The sequence below is a fragment of the Manis javanica genome, chromosome 8 (genome assembly GCF_040802235.1).
Source record: "Manis javanica isolate MJ-LG chromosome 8, MJ_LKY, whole genome shotgun sequence".
NCBI classification, from domain to species: Eukaryota; Metazoa; Chordata; class Mammalia; order Pholidota; family Manidae; genus Manis; species Manis javanica.
In genome coordinates, this window is record NC_133163.1 from 1,364,347 (window position 1) to 1,379,013 (window position 14,667).

Sequence of the window (14,667 nt, forward strand, 5' to 3'; positions counted from 1 at the left end):
CTGCGGCCGGCCGTCTTCTGCACCACCCTGCCTCCTGCCCCCATCTCCCTGGGTTCAGTCCTGGGGCACCTGGCCACCTCACCACCCAGCAGGCCCGTGAGGACCGGGTGGGGTGCTGGGGGTGCCAGGCTGGGCTGGGCGTCTCCCTGAGCCTCTGCCCTGCCCAGCCCCTGCTGATATTGCAGGGGCAGGTGTACCATTCACAGCAGCCAAGGGTACCAGCAGGGCCATTTCGGTCCCAGGTGGAGCAAATCCTCAAGGTTGGGCCATTTGGCTGGGGAGGGGTCCTCAGGTGACAGCTGCTGTCCTTGTTGGGACCCTGGGGGGCTGTGGGAGGTGCCTGAGGCCTCCCAGGCTTACCTATGGGGCCAGGTGGGCTGTGGGCCTGTGGTGGTGGACTGCTCTGCCCAGGGTTACACTGTGCCTGATGTCCGGGCTGCTGGCCTTTGCAGCCCAGAGAGAGAAGCAGGCTTGATCCCCTGGTCCCGTGTGGGGCCACTTCTCTCAGCTGCCGGTGGGCTGGCATGCCTGCCCCGGGCCTCAGTTTCTCCAGGCACAGAAAGAGATGCTCAGGCCCACCTGCTGCCCTCCTAGCCCCCAGACCTGGCTGCGCCCCAGGTGGTGTGAGACCCGCCCCTTTCCAGGAGGTCCGCTCCGCCCCTCTCCTTCCTCCCCCTGCCTATCCCCGGCACTAGCATTTCTCTGTACCTGCTGGCTTCCAGGCTCTGAGCGTTCAGGGAACAGAGGGTTCTGGGGACCAGGGACCAGGCAGCGGTCAGAAGTGCCGGCCTTGGTGTGTGAGTTGGTGGAGGAAACGGGGTGGGGAAGAGAGACTGAAGTCCAGCTCAGGGGAACCCTGGGCAGCAGCAGTGAGGCCTGGAGGCTGCAGACGTTGCCACTGGGTTGGAGAGGCTCCCATGTCAGGCTGACCAGCTGGGGCGCCAGGGAGCTACAGGCTGTCATGGGCAGGGTGACTGGGCAGCACCTGGCTGAAGTGGGGGAAGCAAGGGCGTGAGGTGCCCTCGCGGCCAGGCCCAGGTGGCCCAGGCTGGTCCCCCGGGGCCTCTGGAGCCTTGGAGGCGGAAGCTGGGGCCCTGCTGGCCTCCCAACATAGCAGTTGTCTCGGGAACACTGGGGAGGGTGGGCAGGCCCTGGCTCCCTGTGGGCATGTCGCTTTGAAATGTCTGGAGCTCTCCTGACAAGTCAGCCAGCCTGGCACTGTCCTCGGGAAGCTCCTTGAGGGGGTGAGGCTTGAGTGTCCATGTGCCCGTGTGGGCACTGGGCTCCAGGCCCAAGGGCAGCAACCCCTGAGGGGTGGGTCTGCCTCGGGGTTCCCACTCCCAGGGCTCCTGGGCTAGCGGGGGGCCTCACCAGCCCCGTGCACCCTGCGCAAGGGAGGGTCCCAGGTCCAGACACACATTCACACACCCCTGCGTGAGCATGAGAACCCATGAACACACCCCTTCGTATACATGTGCACACACACACACACACCCAGGAAGGACCTCTGCGGCCACACCTGGGGCCTCTCCTCCCAGCCACTCTCGTGGTTCCCCAGTCCCACCACTGCCCTGGTGACATGCGAACGCACCCACGTGGCCCGCCTGGAGCTGGGCCTAAGGGGCAGCGGGTTTGCATGCACACTTGGGTTTTGTTTAAGCAATTGCCCCACCTCGGGTGGCCCTCCTCTGGACCCTCCAAGGACTGCCACCTGGCTGGGGCTGGCAGAGAGTCCTCGTCGTGGTCTGGGGTCCTGAGAGCCATTCCGGGCAAGCGCCCCCTCTCTCTGACCCGCGCCCCCACCCCCAGCTCCCAGCCAGCATCTGCCTGTCCTTGCCTTTGCCCTCCCCAGATGCACTTCCTGGACACCCCGCCCCAGAGTGTTCCAGTCTCTGGGAGGGAAGCTTTCGTGCTGATGTGCCCACCCCCACCCCCTGAGCCCCCCAGCCCTCCTCCCCGGAGTGTTGAGGGCCCGCCTGGGGGTCCCTGCCCTGGGTGCCAGCTTGCGCCCACAGGAGCAGGATGCTACAGTGGAGTTCGTTTGTGGCCAAGGAAGGTTAGGGTAAGGGGCTGGGTGGACATGCAGCCCAGCCAAGTGCTGGGCACAAGATGTGGGTGAGGGGGGGCACCAGGTGCTGCAGCACCTGGCTTAGCCTGCGCCCTTCATGTCCTCTGTAAAAAGGCACCTTGGTGACCTTATTAATCATTATTCAGGGTGACAGCAGGGGCTGTGGCACGTGGGGGCCAGGCCAGGTCAGACAGGCTGATGAGACACTGTCCCTGCACTCGGGGCAGGGGGTTCCCCTCAAGACATGGGGCCTGGCAGGACAATGCTCTGGGGAGAGGTGCCTCCTCCCCCCTCCCTAAGGGTGCAGGTCCGAGCTGGCAGGGCCTAGGCAGCCTTGCCCAAAGCGGGCAGGATTTCCTCCTTCCTGTTTGTGCGGCCCTGGGCCAGGCTCCGGCCAGCCCAGGGTCCTGCCTCAGGGGTGCAGTGGGACCCAGAGCCGAACACCACAGCCTGGCGCCTTCCCAGCTGTGTGGCCTTGGGCTGGGCCTGCCACGCCCTGAGCCCTGGGCTCATTGCCATCTGAGGGGGCAGCTGTGCGGGTGGGGCTGGCATGTGTGGGCCCAGCTGGCAGCCCCAGGCCACAGCCCCTGGAATAGGGCGGCTGAGCCTCCTGCCTGCCTCAGGTTCCCAGCCCTGGTGAGGTGTGCCCTGGCTGCCACCTGTCAGCACCTTTCCTCACCCAGGCCTGTGATGCCAAGAGACCCCCACGGAGCAGATCTAGGGGTGCAGCTGTGGCGCAGCCCCCAGCACGCTGCACCCGGCCAGAGGCCCTGCTCGCTGACCCACCCACACTCCCCCACCCGGGGTCTCCTCCGGCATCTGTGGTCCAGGATCTTTCCCGGCTCGGTCCCTGGACCGCTGCCCCCCTGACCCCCCAGCCCCACGCCTGCCTGTCTGCCAGCAGAGGGCGGTCTCCAGCTCTTCTCTGCTGTCTGACTCAGCAAAGTGGCTTTGGAGGCGCTGGGGGTGGACAGGGCAGGCTGGCTTTCTGGGTGGTTGTGCAGCTTCGCTGACCTCCCAGCCCCTCCGCTGGGGCCGCCTGAGCTGCTCAGCAATGGCCCAGGCCGCATGCCCAGACCAGCAGGGCCCCTCCTCTGCCTGCCAACTGGCACAGGTAGGGGCGGGGTGGGGAGGCAGCCCCAAGCCGACCCGTCCAGGGGACGGCTTGGGGTGGGGGTGCCCCGCGGTGCACAGTCTGCTCACCTCCTGCTGGCTGTGCCCCTGGGGCAGCTTGCTGCTTGCTTACCACGCAGGCCACCCACTTTGGGGATGGGGTTGAGGGTTTGGGCAGAACCGGAAGGGAAGCTGAGGCTGGAGTGGGGTCAGCCGCCACTGCCCTTGGCTTCTTTGGGGCGCAGTGGGGAGCAGGCTCTGGGTCTAAGGCCTAGAATCAGAGCCGGGAGTCACTCCTGCCCCCCTGGCACCCCCTCTGCCCCTTCCATCCTCTCTGCGGACCCTCCGGTTCTTCTGGGTGGGCAGAGTGGCTCTTGGAAAACCCTGGGGGCGTCAAGGCTCAGAGAGGGGATGGGCTTGCCCAGGGCGCGTGGCACACCGGCAGGGAGTGACTGGCAGCAGAGCTCACCATGGCCCTGCCAGAACTGGGCTTCCCCATGGCTGTACAGCCACAGGGACAGGCCCGGATCCCGGTGCCGAGTGCCTGCTGTGCACCCTGTGGGCCCTTGGCTTGGGAGTGGGCACTGTGCCCCCTCCTCATGAGCAGTGTGTCTCCCTGACGGACGGTGCCCCCAAGCCCAGGCTGCTGTGCCTGTGCTGGTGTGAGGTGAGCGCCCTTCCCTGGAATAGTGTGAGTCCAGGGTGGGGGTGGGGGTGGGTTCTGTGGGAGGAAAGGTTTTAAACCAGGACCTGGTTGTTACATCATTACTGAGCCTGTTTCTCTGTGTGTTGCTGGCAGGGTGTTTCTCTAGGAATATGTCCAGTTCAGCTAAATTTTCACATTGATTGCATAAAGTTTATAACATCCTCATTTCAGTTTTATGTAGAATTAAATTTATTTTCTTGAAAACAGGTACAGATCCTGAGTATGTGGCTTGCTGCCTTTTCCCAAGGTGGACACAGCCTGTTAAGAGACCCCAGTGGAGAAGTAGACCCTCCCACCCCTGGGGGCTGCCCCTGCCGGCTCGGCCCCTCCCCACAGGACTCAGAACACGTGTGGGTGGCACCCGAGTGTGAACTGAGGCTGCCAGCGTTCCTTCTGTCTGGGGCCCTTTTATGCCTGGCTTTTTGTGTTCGTTCTGTTCCTGAAATTCGCCCATGTGGCATGGGGAAGTGGCCATTTGCTGCCCTGGCCACTGCACAAATACCCCAGGTTTCTTTCATTCTACTGTTGAGGGGCCTTTGAGCCTGTTTAGTCTCTGGGTACTGCTGTATTACACAGGTGGACATTTCTGTGCCCTTCTCTTGGGCAGCGTACACCTGCATTCCCCTTGGGCACGCGTGTGGGTGTGGGGCTGCCGGGCCACGGGGGAGGGCGTCAGACTTACTGGCTGCCTGCCTTCCAGAGCGACTGTCCCAGCCCACCCCCGGCCCCAGGCTGGGGCATCCTGTTGTCACCCTGACCATCTCCATCCAGCACGGTCAGACTTGTTCATTTCAGTCATTCTCCGGGAGTTTTGAGTGGCATTGTCCTGGTGTCCTGGTGATAAGGGTGCTGAGCACTTTACGTCGATTGGCCTTGGGGCCCAGGACGGCGGATCGTCTCGGTCCATCCCAAGGCATCTGGCTGGACGTCCTCTTCTGCGAATCGCCTTTCCAGTGTTTTCTTGCCCATTTTGCTGTGGAGTTGTCTGTCTTTTCCCTTTGGTTTGCAATCCCTTCTACATTCTGGGGAGAAGGCCTTGTGGGGTGAGCATTTCGCAGATCTCTTTGCCCCACCTACGGCTTGACTTTTCACTCCCTCGAGGGTGTCTTCATGAACAGGAGCTCTTCACTTTAACACAGACCAGTTTATTAATCATTTCCTGACGGGCTGGCGTTTCTGTGTGGTGTTTAATTATTGTTTCCCTACCCTCAAAGCAATTTCTATTCATCTTCTGGAAGCTTTACTGTTAAGCCTCCAGCTTTGCATCTACAATCCACATGAGATTAATCCTTTCTGTGGGGACACAGGAGTCAAGATGAATATTTTCCACATGGACAGCCGATGCACCCAGCACCTGTCATAGCAGAGATCGCACATTTTCCGCACTTTATATCTGCCTGAGTCTGGGTGGGGGATCTTTGTTCCATTGGCTTTAATTTGCATTTCCCTGATGACTAGATATGTTTGCATCCTTCATTGTATATACCAATATTGCTTATCTGTATGACTTCTTTTTTCCCCCCTTTTATTTTATTTATTTTTTATTAAGGTATCATTGATATACACTCTTATGAAGGTTTCACATGAGCAACATAGCGGTTACTACATTCATGCATGTTATCAAGTCCCCCCCACATACCCCATTGCAGTCACTGTCCATCAGCGTAGTCACTACTTATCTTCTCTGTGTTGTACTGCCTTCCCTGTGACCCCCACACACACCGTGTGTGCCAATCATAATGTCCCTCCATCCCCTTCTCCCTCCCTCCCACCTGCCCTCCCCCACCCCTCCTCTGTGGTAACCACTAGTCCCTTCTTGGAGTCTGTGCTTCTGCTGCTGTTTTGTTCCTTCAGTTTTGCTTTGTTCTTATACTCCACAAATGAGGGAAATCATTTGGTATTTGTCTTTCTCCGCCTGGCTTATTTCACTGAGCCTAATACCCTCCAGCTCCATCCATGTTGTTGCAAATGGTAGGATTTGTTTTCTTCTTGTGGCTGAATAATATTCCATTGTGTATATGTACCACATCTTCTTTATCCATCATCTACTGATGGACACTTAGGTTGCTTCCATTTCTTGGCTATTGTAAATAGTGCTGCGATAAACATAGGGGTGCATCTGTCTTTTTGAATCTGGGATCTTGTTTTCTTTGGGTAAGTTCTTATGAGTGGAATTCCTGGGTCAAATGGTGTTTCTGTTTTTAGTTTTTTGAGGAACCTCCGTATTGCTTTCCACAATGGTTGAACTACTTTACATTCCCACCAGCAGTGTAGGGGGCTTCCCCTTTCTCCATATTCTTGCCAGCATTTGTTGTACGTTGTCTTTTCTATGCTGGCCATCCTAACTGATGTGAGTTGATACCTGGTTTTAATTTACATTTCCCTGATAATTAGCAATGTGGAGTATCTTTTCATGTGCCTGTTGGCCATCTGAATTTCTTCTTTGGAGAAGTGTCTGTTCATATCCTCCACCCATTTTTTAATAGGGTTATTTGCTTTTTGGGTGTTGAGGCATGTGAGTTATTTATATATTTTGGATGATAACCCCTTATCAGATATGTCATTTATAAATATATTCTCCCATACTGTAGGATGCCTTTTTGTTCTACTGATGGTGTCCTTTGCTGTACAGCAGCTTTTTAGTTTGATATAGTCCCACTTGTTCATTTTTGCTTTTGTTTCCCTTGCCTGTGGAGATGTGTTCATAAAAAAGTTGCTCATGTTTATATTTAAGAGATTTTTGCTGTTTTTCTTTTAAGAGTTCTATGGTTTCATGACTTACATTCAGGTGTTTGATCCATTTTGAGTTTATTTTGTGTATAGAGTTAGACATGTATAATGAATAATCCAGTTTCATTCTCTTACATGTAGCTGTCCGGTTTTGCCAGCACCATCTGTTGAAGAGACTGTCATTTTCCCATTGTATGTCCATGGCTCCTTTATCGTATATTAATTGACCATATATGTTTGGGTTAATGTCTGGAGTCTCTATTCTGTTCCACTGGTCTGTGGCTCTGTTCTTGTGTCAGTGCCAAATTGTCTTGATTACTGTGGCTTTGTAGTAGAGCCTGAAGTTGGGGAGCAAGATCCCCCGCACTTTATTCTTCCTTCTCAGGATTGCTTTGGCTATTCAGAATTTTTTGTGGTTCCATATGAATTTTAGAATTATTTGTTCTAGTTCATTGGAGAATGCTGTTGGTGTTTTGATAGGGATTGCATTGAATCTGTAGATTGCTTTAGGCAATATGGCCATTTTGACACTATTAATTCTTCCTATCCATGAGCACGGGATGTATTTCCATTTACTGGTGTCTTCTTTAATTTCTCTCAAGTGTCTTGTAGTTTTCAGGGTATAGGTCTTTTTACCTCCTTGGTTAGGTTTATTCCTAAGTATCTTATTCTTTTTGATGCAATTGTGAATGGAATTGCTTTCCTGATTTCTCTGCTAGTTTATTATTAGTATATAGGAATGCAACAGATTTCTGTGTATTAATATTGATTTTGTGTCCTGCAACTTTGCTGAATTCAGTTATTAGTTCTACTAATTGGAGTGGATTCTTTAGGGTTTTTTATGTTCAGTATCATGTCATCTGCAAACAGGGACAGTTTAACTTCTTCTTTGCCAATCTGGATGCCTTTCATTTCTTTGTGTTGTCTGATTGCCGTGGCGAGGACCTCCAGTACTATGTTGAATAACAGTGGGGAGCGTGGGCATCCCTGTCTCGTTCCCGATCTTAACGAACAAGCTTTCAGCTTCTCGCTGTTCAGTATGATGTTGGCCTTGGGCTTGTCATATGTGGTCTTTATTTTGTTGAGGTACTTGCCCTCTATGCCCATTTTGTTGAGAGTTTTTATCATGAATGGATGTTGAATTTTGTCGAATGCATTTTCAGCATCTATGGAGATGATCGTGTGGTTTTTGTCCTTCTTTTTGTTGATGTGCTGGAAGATGTTGATGGATTTTCGAATGTTGTACCATCCTTGCATCCCTGAGATGAATCCCACTTGGTCATGATGGATGATCTTTTATGACTTCTTTTCTAAGTGTGTGTTTAAAATTTTTGCTCATTTGAATTGAGGGTGTGTTTTTCTTTTTGTCTTTTTCAATTGATTTGTACTTCATCTGGATGCAAGTATTTTGTCAGATATATACACTGCCTTTCATTTTCACAAGAATGTTTTTCAAGACCAGAAGTATTATGATGAAATATAATTTATCAAATGTTCTTTTATGACTCACACCGTTTGTATCCTGCCTAAGAAAATTTTGCCTCCCCCAAGATGGCAAAAATTTTCTACTGTTTTCTGCTAGAAAATACTTTCCCTCTAGAAAATAGTTTTAGTTTTTACATTTTATGATTCATTTTGGGTTGATTTTTACGTGTGATGTGAGGTAAGTGTCCAGGTTTTTCATTCCCCCCAAAAATATTGGTTGTCCCAGCAACATTGTCAAAAAGAGTACTATTTTCCTTAAATTAATTTGGCTGCTTTGTCAACAACAATCAATTGATCCTCCAAAGTGTGGGACTCTTCTGGACTCTCTGTGCTGTTCCATGGGGCTGTGTGTTCATATCATACTGTCTTGATTCTACTGGTGGTCAGAAAAAATACCTAGTACAATTTAAATTATTTTCAATTTCTCGAGGTGTATTTAATGAGCTTGCATTATAGGTTATCTTGATGAGTGTCCCATGCGCACTTGAGGGGAATGCGTGTTCTGCTACTGTCAGGCAGAGTGGCCCCTAAGTGTCCCTTCTGTCTCAGTGATTGGCAGCTGCTCCAGGTGTTCTTAGCTCAGTTATTTCGTGAGGCAGTTGATTGTGGAGGGAGTGTTAGAGATCCGTGTTTTAATTGTGGATTTGTCTATTTGTCTATTCGGTTCTGCCAGTTTTCAGTTCAGTGTTTTTAACTCTGTTATTAGGTATATAGAGACAGGTTTATTATTTTTTGAACGAATTACCCCCTTTATCATTGTGAGATGATTAGTTTTTGCATGGTACATATTTTCCCTTCCTTTCTCTTTTAACCTATCTGTATGATTATATTTATGGTGTACTTCTTGTAAATAGCATAAATCTCATCTGACAAATCTCTGCCTTTTGACTGGAATTTTAAGTTCCTTTATACTTAAGGTAATCAGAAATATGATTGGTTTAAATCCTACTATCTTGGTAGTTGTACTTTATTTTTCCCCATCTCTTCTTTGCCCCTCTTCCCCCTTTCCTTACCTTTTTGAGGATTAATTAAATATATTTACATATATATAATCACTCAATAACATACATGCTAGATATACATTGTGTTTATATACAGTGCCTTTGTTTAGTTTTCCAGGTCTTTCCACCATCAGCTTATCAGCTATGTGTCTCTTTAGTGGTTGCTTTATGGCTTTATGCTCATCTCAGTACCTTCAAAAGATATCACACCGCCTCGTGTGTGATGTCAGAGCTTTACCACAGTGACTCTCCTACGCCAGCCAGTCCTTCAAATGCTAGTCCTCCTGGGCTTTACCTCTCCATATGTTAAATCGACATTTGATCATTCTGGTTTTACCAGTTAATCACCTTTTTCTTTCACAGCAGTTCTAAACGTGGAATGGGTGTGTTGTCATGTTAATATGAGACTTTTGGACCCCCAACCCCCAGGGCGGGGCTGGAGGCTGAATCAGCCAATGGCCAGTAATTTAGTCAATCGTGACTGTGCAGTGCAGCCTCACAGAACCCGCGAAAGGAGCGTATCTCTGCGTCTCAGCCTAGGAGAGCTTCCTTGCCTGGAGCGCCAGGTGCCTCGTGTGCCACAGAGCTGGGCCGGTGAGGACCGAAGCTCCTTTATCTGGGACCCCGCCTTGTGCCCTTTACAGTCTCCTTCGTTAACCTGGTAAACGTGTTTTCCTGAGGCGTGTGAGCCACTCCAGCAAGTTAGTCGAACCCAAGGGGGAGGTCGTGGGGACTGTGTTCCAACGAAACCTAACAAAACAGGCAATGAGCTGGGTTTAGCGCCCAGGCCCCAGACTGTCAGCTCCTCGCGCTGGGCAGTGATTCTAATGCCATCTTGTTGGGCACAGTATATACAGAGGATACACATGTGGCAGCAAACAGCAAAAAGGAGTGGGAGGGCGAGGAGACCTGCCGGATCAAAGTCTGTGCCAGGCAGAAGTGGGCACTGCCCGGGGCCGGGGTGGGGGGAGCAGGCCTGACCTGAATGGGCCCCAGAGAGCCTGGGGGTGACGCGCACATTCCAGAGCTGACTGTGCTGGCCGTCGCACAACTCTGTAAAAGTACTAAAATGACTGAATTCTGCATTTACAGTGGGTGGGCTTTATGGTATATAAGTCATACCTCAAAAGAGATGTGAAAAAAAAATGGATTCTAAAAAAAATTAATTCTGTTTAATGCAGTTAATTACCTGGAAAAGTATGGAGAAGTAATGCATATGAGCACTGGCGTACGGAGGACGGGTCGGGGTCGGTCGGGAGCGCAGGGGACCGCCTGGGGTTGGGGTGGGGGGCAGTCCTGCAGGACCGAGCCCTTAACCTGGGAATCTGGTGCGTCTCCAGGCAGAGACCGTCAGGATTGAGTCGAGTTCGTGGACACCCTGCTGGCGTTCGAGAACTGCTTGGTGTTAGTATGTGTGGGAAGACCCCCTCCCACACGCTTACACACTATGGAATCGGGCCCGGGACCCCGAATGGAGTTATACTATTACTGCTGCATATGTTGTTGTTGCAGCCGCCACCGGGGGAGGGGCGGAGGGTGTGTTAGCATGTCCACAGGGCTCAAGGCTCCTTTCGGGCACCACCCCGGCCTTTATCAAATCAGCCCACATCTGGGCCCTTGAGGCCTTCACGGGGCCTTTTGCACCTCTCCTTTCAGTCGTGGCCTGTACTTCCCTCCGTGCCCTTGTGAAGTCAATTCTGCAAGGGAAGGGGTGTCTGGCAGGGATGGCCCCAGCCAGGGCGGACAGGGAGCCCCCCGGCAGTGAAGAGCCCCCCTCCCAGCCGTTCTGGGGACAATAAGTACTGTGCGATGTTGGCAGGGAGGGCCGCCTACTGGGCCTGGGCCGCCAGCACCTCCCTCCGTGCACAGGGCGCTGTGGATGCCGGAATCCGTGAACACCGGCCCGCTCGCTGCCCCATCTGCAGCACAGAGGAGACACCTTCAAAGGGCTTCTCGTTTGGAAGGTGGGGGAATGTCCCGTCCCGCCTTCCAGCTTCCATGGTGTCAGGTGTTGACTGCATTGTCGTGCCCTTCAGTGGGACAGGTCGTTTTTCTCATTTTCAAAATTCTCTCTTTGTCCTCGTCATTCAACTGCGGCGTCTCTGGGTCTGGATCTCTTGGTGTTTGTCCCGGGGTTTGTGGAGCTCCTCGGATCTGCAGACGTGTTCGGCGTTGTCCCTTCAGACACTGTGTGCACCTTTTCTCGCCCTTCCTCGGAGACCTCGGCTGGGCACACTGGTGCCCTAGACGGCACTCAGCTCCCAGATGCCCTACTCGTTTTCCATCTGACTTTTACCCATGTTCTTTCAGTTAGTCAGTTTCTATTAATTTGCAGGTTTTTTAGTTCTTCTGGGGTCTCAGTTCTGCCGTTGAGTCCCTCTAGTGACCTTTCAACTCCGGAATTCCTCCTTGGCTCTTTAAAATTAATTCTATTTCTTTATGACATTCTCCCTTCATTGAGCCAACATATTTTCCAATCATTCTTTAGACGTGGTTTCCTTTAGTTTTTTTTTTAACAGATTTGTAATAATTGCTTTGAAGGCTGTGCTAACCCAGCATCTGTGGGTGTTCAGTCGTAGTTTCTGTTAACTGCGTTGCTCCTTGGTGAGGGTCACACTTTCCCAGTTCTTTGCCTGTCATGTTATTTTTTGTCGAATGCTGGACATTATGGGTTTTAACTCTGCATCCCAATTTCCCCTCGTGGTTGTGACTATCTATTAGTTTGTGTGTTTTTAAGTGACTTTCTTGGACTGACCCTGTGAAATCCGCCTACCTTGACCGAGTGTCCCCACCCCCATCCTGGCTCATAGCCAACCAGCTCAGTGTCACGACCTCCCCAGCCCACTGGCTGGGAGCCTCCCCTCCCACGTGTGCTCTCAGACCCAGAGCCCAGGGCAGGGTCCCGTCACCTGCATGGTATGATGCGCCGCTGGGCCCCTCTGACCAGGCCCCCCGCCTGCAGGCTCCGCTAACTCAGCCTTCTCTCCACAGTATCTGGCCAGCAGCTGCAGCCGGAAGAGGCCAGCGCAGAGGCCGAGGAGGCCCACCCTGTAAGTGAGGCCCCAGGGGCATGCGGGCCCTCTTCATGCCCTGCCCCACTCCTTTCCTGGGCCTGGCAGAGCCTGGGCCGCTGAGGGTCACCTGACTCTTTCCCTCCTGCCAGGTGACCGTAGGGCCTGCGGATGAGATCGTTCGGCCGCGGCCACAGGGGTCCTCACCTGTCTACGAATGTGTGGCTGAGGGTGCTGGCCTTGGATTTGCGGTAAGCCTGCTGGACAGGGACCCACAGGTGAGGGAAGGCCCAGGGTGGGGCCACAGTGGCCACTTTTCCTCCTGTGTCACCCTGTGTGGGCAGTTCTCACCAATGTGTATGCAGCCACAACTCCCTCCCCTGCTGCCCACTGGGCCTCAGCCGTGCCCACTCACTGTCCTGGCTCCTTTGCCCCTGGGCCCTCCCTTCCACTAGCCCAGAGGCAGTCAAGGGGTCAGTGTGTGCACGCGGGGAACAGACCTCATGTGCCTGTGTGTGGCAGAGCACAGGATGTGTGTGCCCACCTGATGTCTCTGGAGAGGCCTGGGGGAACGCACTGGAGCAGGCATCTTCACCCGATGACTCATTCTTATTCTGTTTGTATTTCTTTCTTACCTTCCACACACAAAATCCCAGTTGCCATGGGGGTTACCCGGGGAGTGGGAGCTGAGAGCTGGGGGCCAGGCCCTTTCAGGAAACACAGAGGCGAGGAGTGCCCTTTGCCTGGAGGAACCCTGCCCCTTCTGCATGCAGCTGCATGCCGGAGGTTCTGGGTCTCTGAGTGGGGTCTCCTGGCCTCCCCGAGTCCCTCCTGTCCCCTGGCTGGCAGGTGGCTGACCCCCGATGTCTGTGGCTGCAGGAAGACACACCGAGCAGACACAGCTCCTCAGGGAGACGGAGATCCTGGTGGAAGCGGGATTCAGGGGACTCACGAACATCTTCCAGGATGAGTCGGCCAGAGGTGGGCATGGACGGGTGCTGAGGCTCAGAGGCGGGGGCTCCTCAGGGGCTCCAGCCAGAGATGCAGGGCCAGAGCAAGAAGGAAGAGGGCAGGGAGGCTGGTAGGATGCCCCCGTGCCTTGGGAAGGGCGTGCCTGTTTCCCTGGCCATGCCCATCCAGGGGATGGCCAGGTGCTTCAGGACGCTGATCCAGGCTTCCCCTATGACGAAGAGCCCAGATTCCTGGCCAGTGGACAGGCCTGACCTAGGTGGACAGGCCTCAGTGTTCTCAGCTGTGCAGTGGGCAAGGCTGCTGCCTGCTGCCCACGCAGGCCACAGAGGGGCTACATGCTGTGGGTTCACCGTGAGGAGGCCGCACTGAGTCCTGCGGCAGCCTGCTTTGTCCCTGGTGGCCCCCCATTGTGGCCAAGGTCAGGCCACCACTGCTGTCGGCTCTGTTTTCCTCGGCTTTATGACCCTCCTTGGTTTGGGCAATCGCAGCCTCGTATGTGATTGATGCTCGGGGCACGAGAAGGCAAACGGAGCCGGGGGAGGAGGCTGGGGCTGCTGTGTGAGAAGAAGCCTCTCCTCCCAGCTCGTAAGCCCTGCTTGGCCTGGTGGGGACACAGGCTGAGTACTGGCAGGCGGGACGGGGAGGAGGCCGCCCCCACTGCCGCCGGCTTCCCCCAGAGCGCGCACACAGCACCGGGGCCTGGCGGGCCGGGGCCTCCACTTCCCCTGGCCCTGGGCCGTCTGCGTGATGGGCGGGACATCTGGGTGGACGTCCTCAGGGGAGGCCACCCCCAGCTGATGCCCGGGGGGGACAGTCATATGCGCAGCACACCCTGATGTGCGTCTGCCCGGTCCATGCAGGAGGCAACGGAGGTGACCCTAAGGACCGAGGTGGACACTGGAGCCAGTGGCTACAGTGTCACAGGCGGTGCGGAGCAGGGGATCTTTGTCAAGCAAGTGCTGAAGGGTTCCACGGCTGCCAAGCTCTTCAGCCTGAGAGAAGGTGCCACAGCCACCCGTCCCTAGGGTCCCCAGGGTCCCAGTCAGGGTGGGAGGGATGGGGAGGGGGCCTGGGCCTTACCTTGAGACTCAGCCCCTTCCGGGCTGGGGATGGCACTGTGCGGGGCTGCCTCGCCTGTGCAAAGGCAGGTTCCTTCCCACCCTGGGCTCAGAGAGGGGCTGGCTGGGCAGCCGCGGTGGGTGTTCTCCTCTTCCGCTTAGCCCTGCACACAGCTGGCCCACAGCAGGACCGGGAGAACTAAGTCCCGAAGGCCCACTCTGTCTTTGTCTAGGGGATCAGCTGCTCAGCACAACCATATTCTTTGATGACATTAAATATGAAGACGCTCTCAAAATCCTTCAGTACTCAGAGCCCTACAAGGTTCAGTTCCAAATCAAACGGAGACTTCCTGCCGGAGAGGACCAGGAGTGGGCCTCCAGCAGCGCTCCACGTGACCCGGAGGACAGTGAGATGCAGGTGAGGTGCCATGGCCAGCAGGGCTGGGCCCGGCCCACCTCCCCATGCCCAGAGCCCCAGGCCAGGACGGGCCCCGCCCCCACTCCCCACGGCCCCCACACCCAC

The 14,667-nt window shown here is 54.4% G+C and overlaps 1 protein-coding gene across 5 annotated transcripts in view; it reads left to right on the plus strand.

Moving 5' to 3' along the window:
- The window catches only part of AHNAK2 (AHNAK nucleoprotein 2), a 37,718-nt gene that overhangs the window by 7,153 nt on the left and 15,898 nt on the right, over positions 1 to 14,667 (plus strand). For 2 of the 5 annotated variants that reach the window (XM_073241742.1, XM_073241746.1), the window contains exons 2-6: positions 12,095 to 12,153; positions 12,267 to 12,392; positions 12,994 to 13,095; positions 13,947 to 14,088; positions 14,378 to 14,562. In XM_073241742.1, coding sequence (XP_073097843.1) covers positions 12,095 to 12,153; positions 12,267 to 12,392; positions 12,994 to 13,095; positions 13,947 to 14,088; positions 14,378 to 14,562 — 614 coding nt within the window. Of the gene's footprint in view, positions 1 to 3,121; positions 3,183 to 12,094; positions 12,154 to 12,266; positions 12,393 to 12,993; positions 13,096 to 13,946; positions 14,089 to 14,377; positions 14,563 to 14,667 lie in introns of those variants that run through there. The other 3 variants (XM_073241744.1, XM_073241745.1, XM_073241743.1) reach the window with 2 other exon arrangements.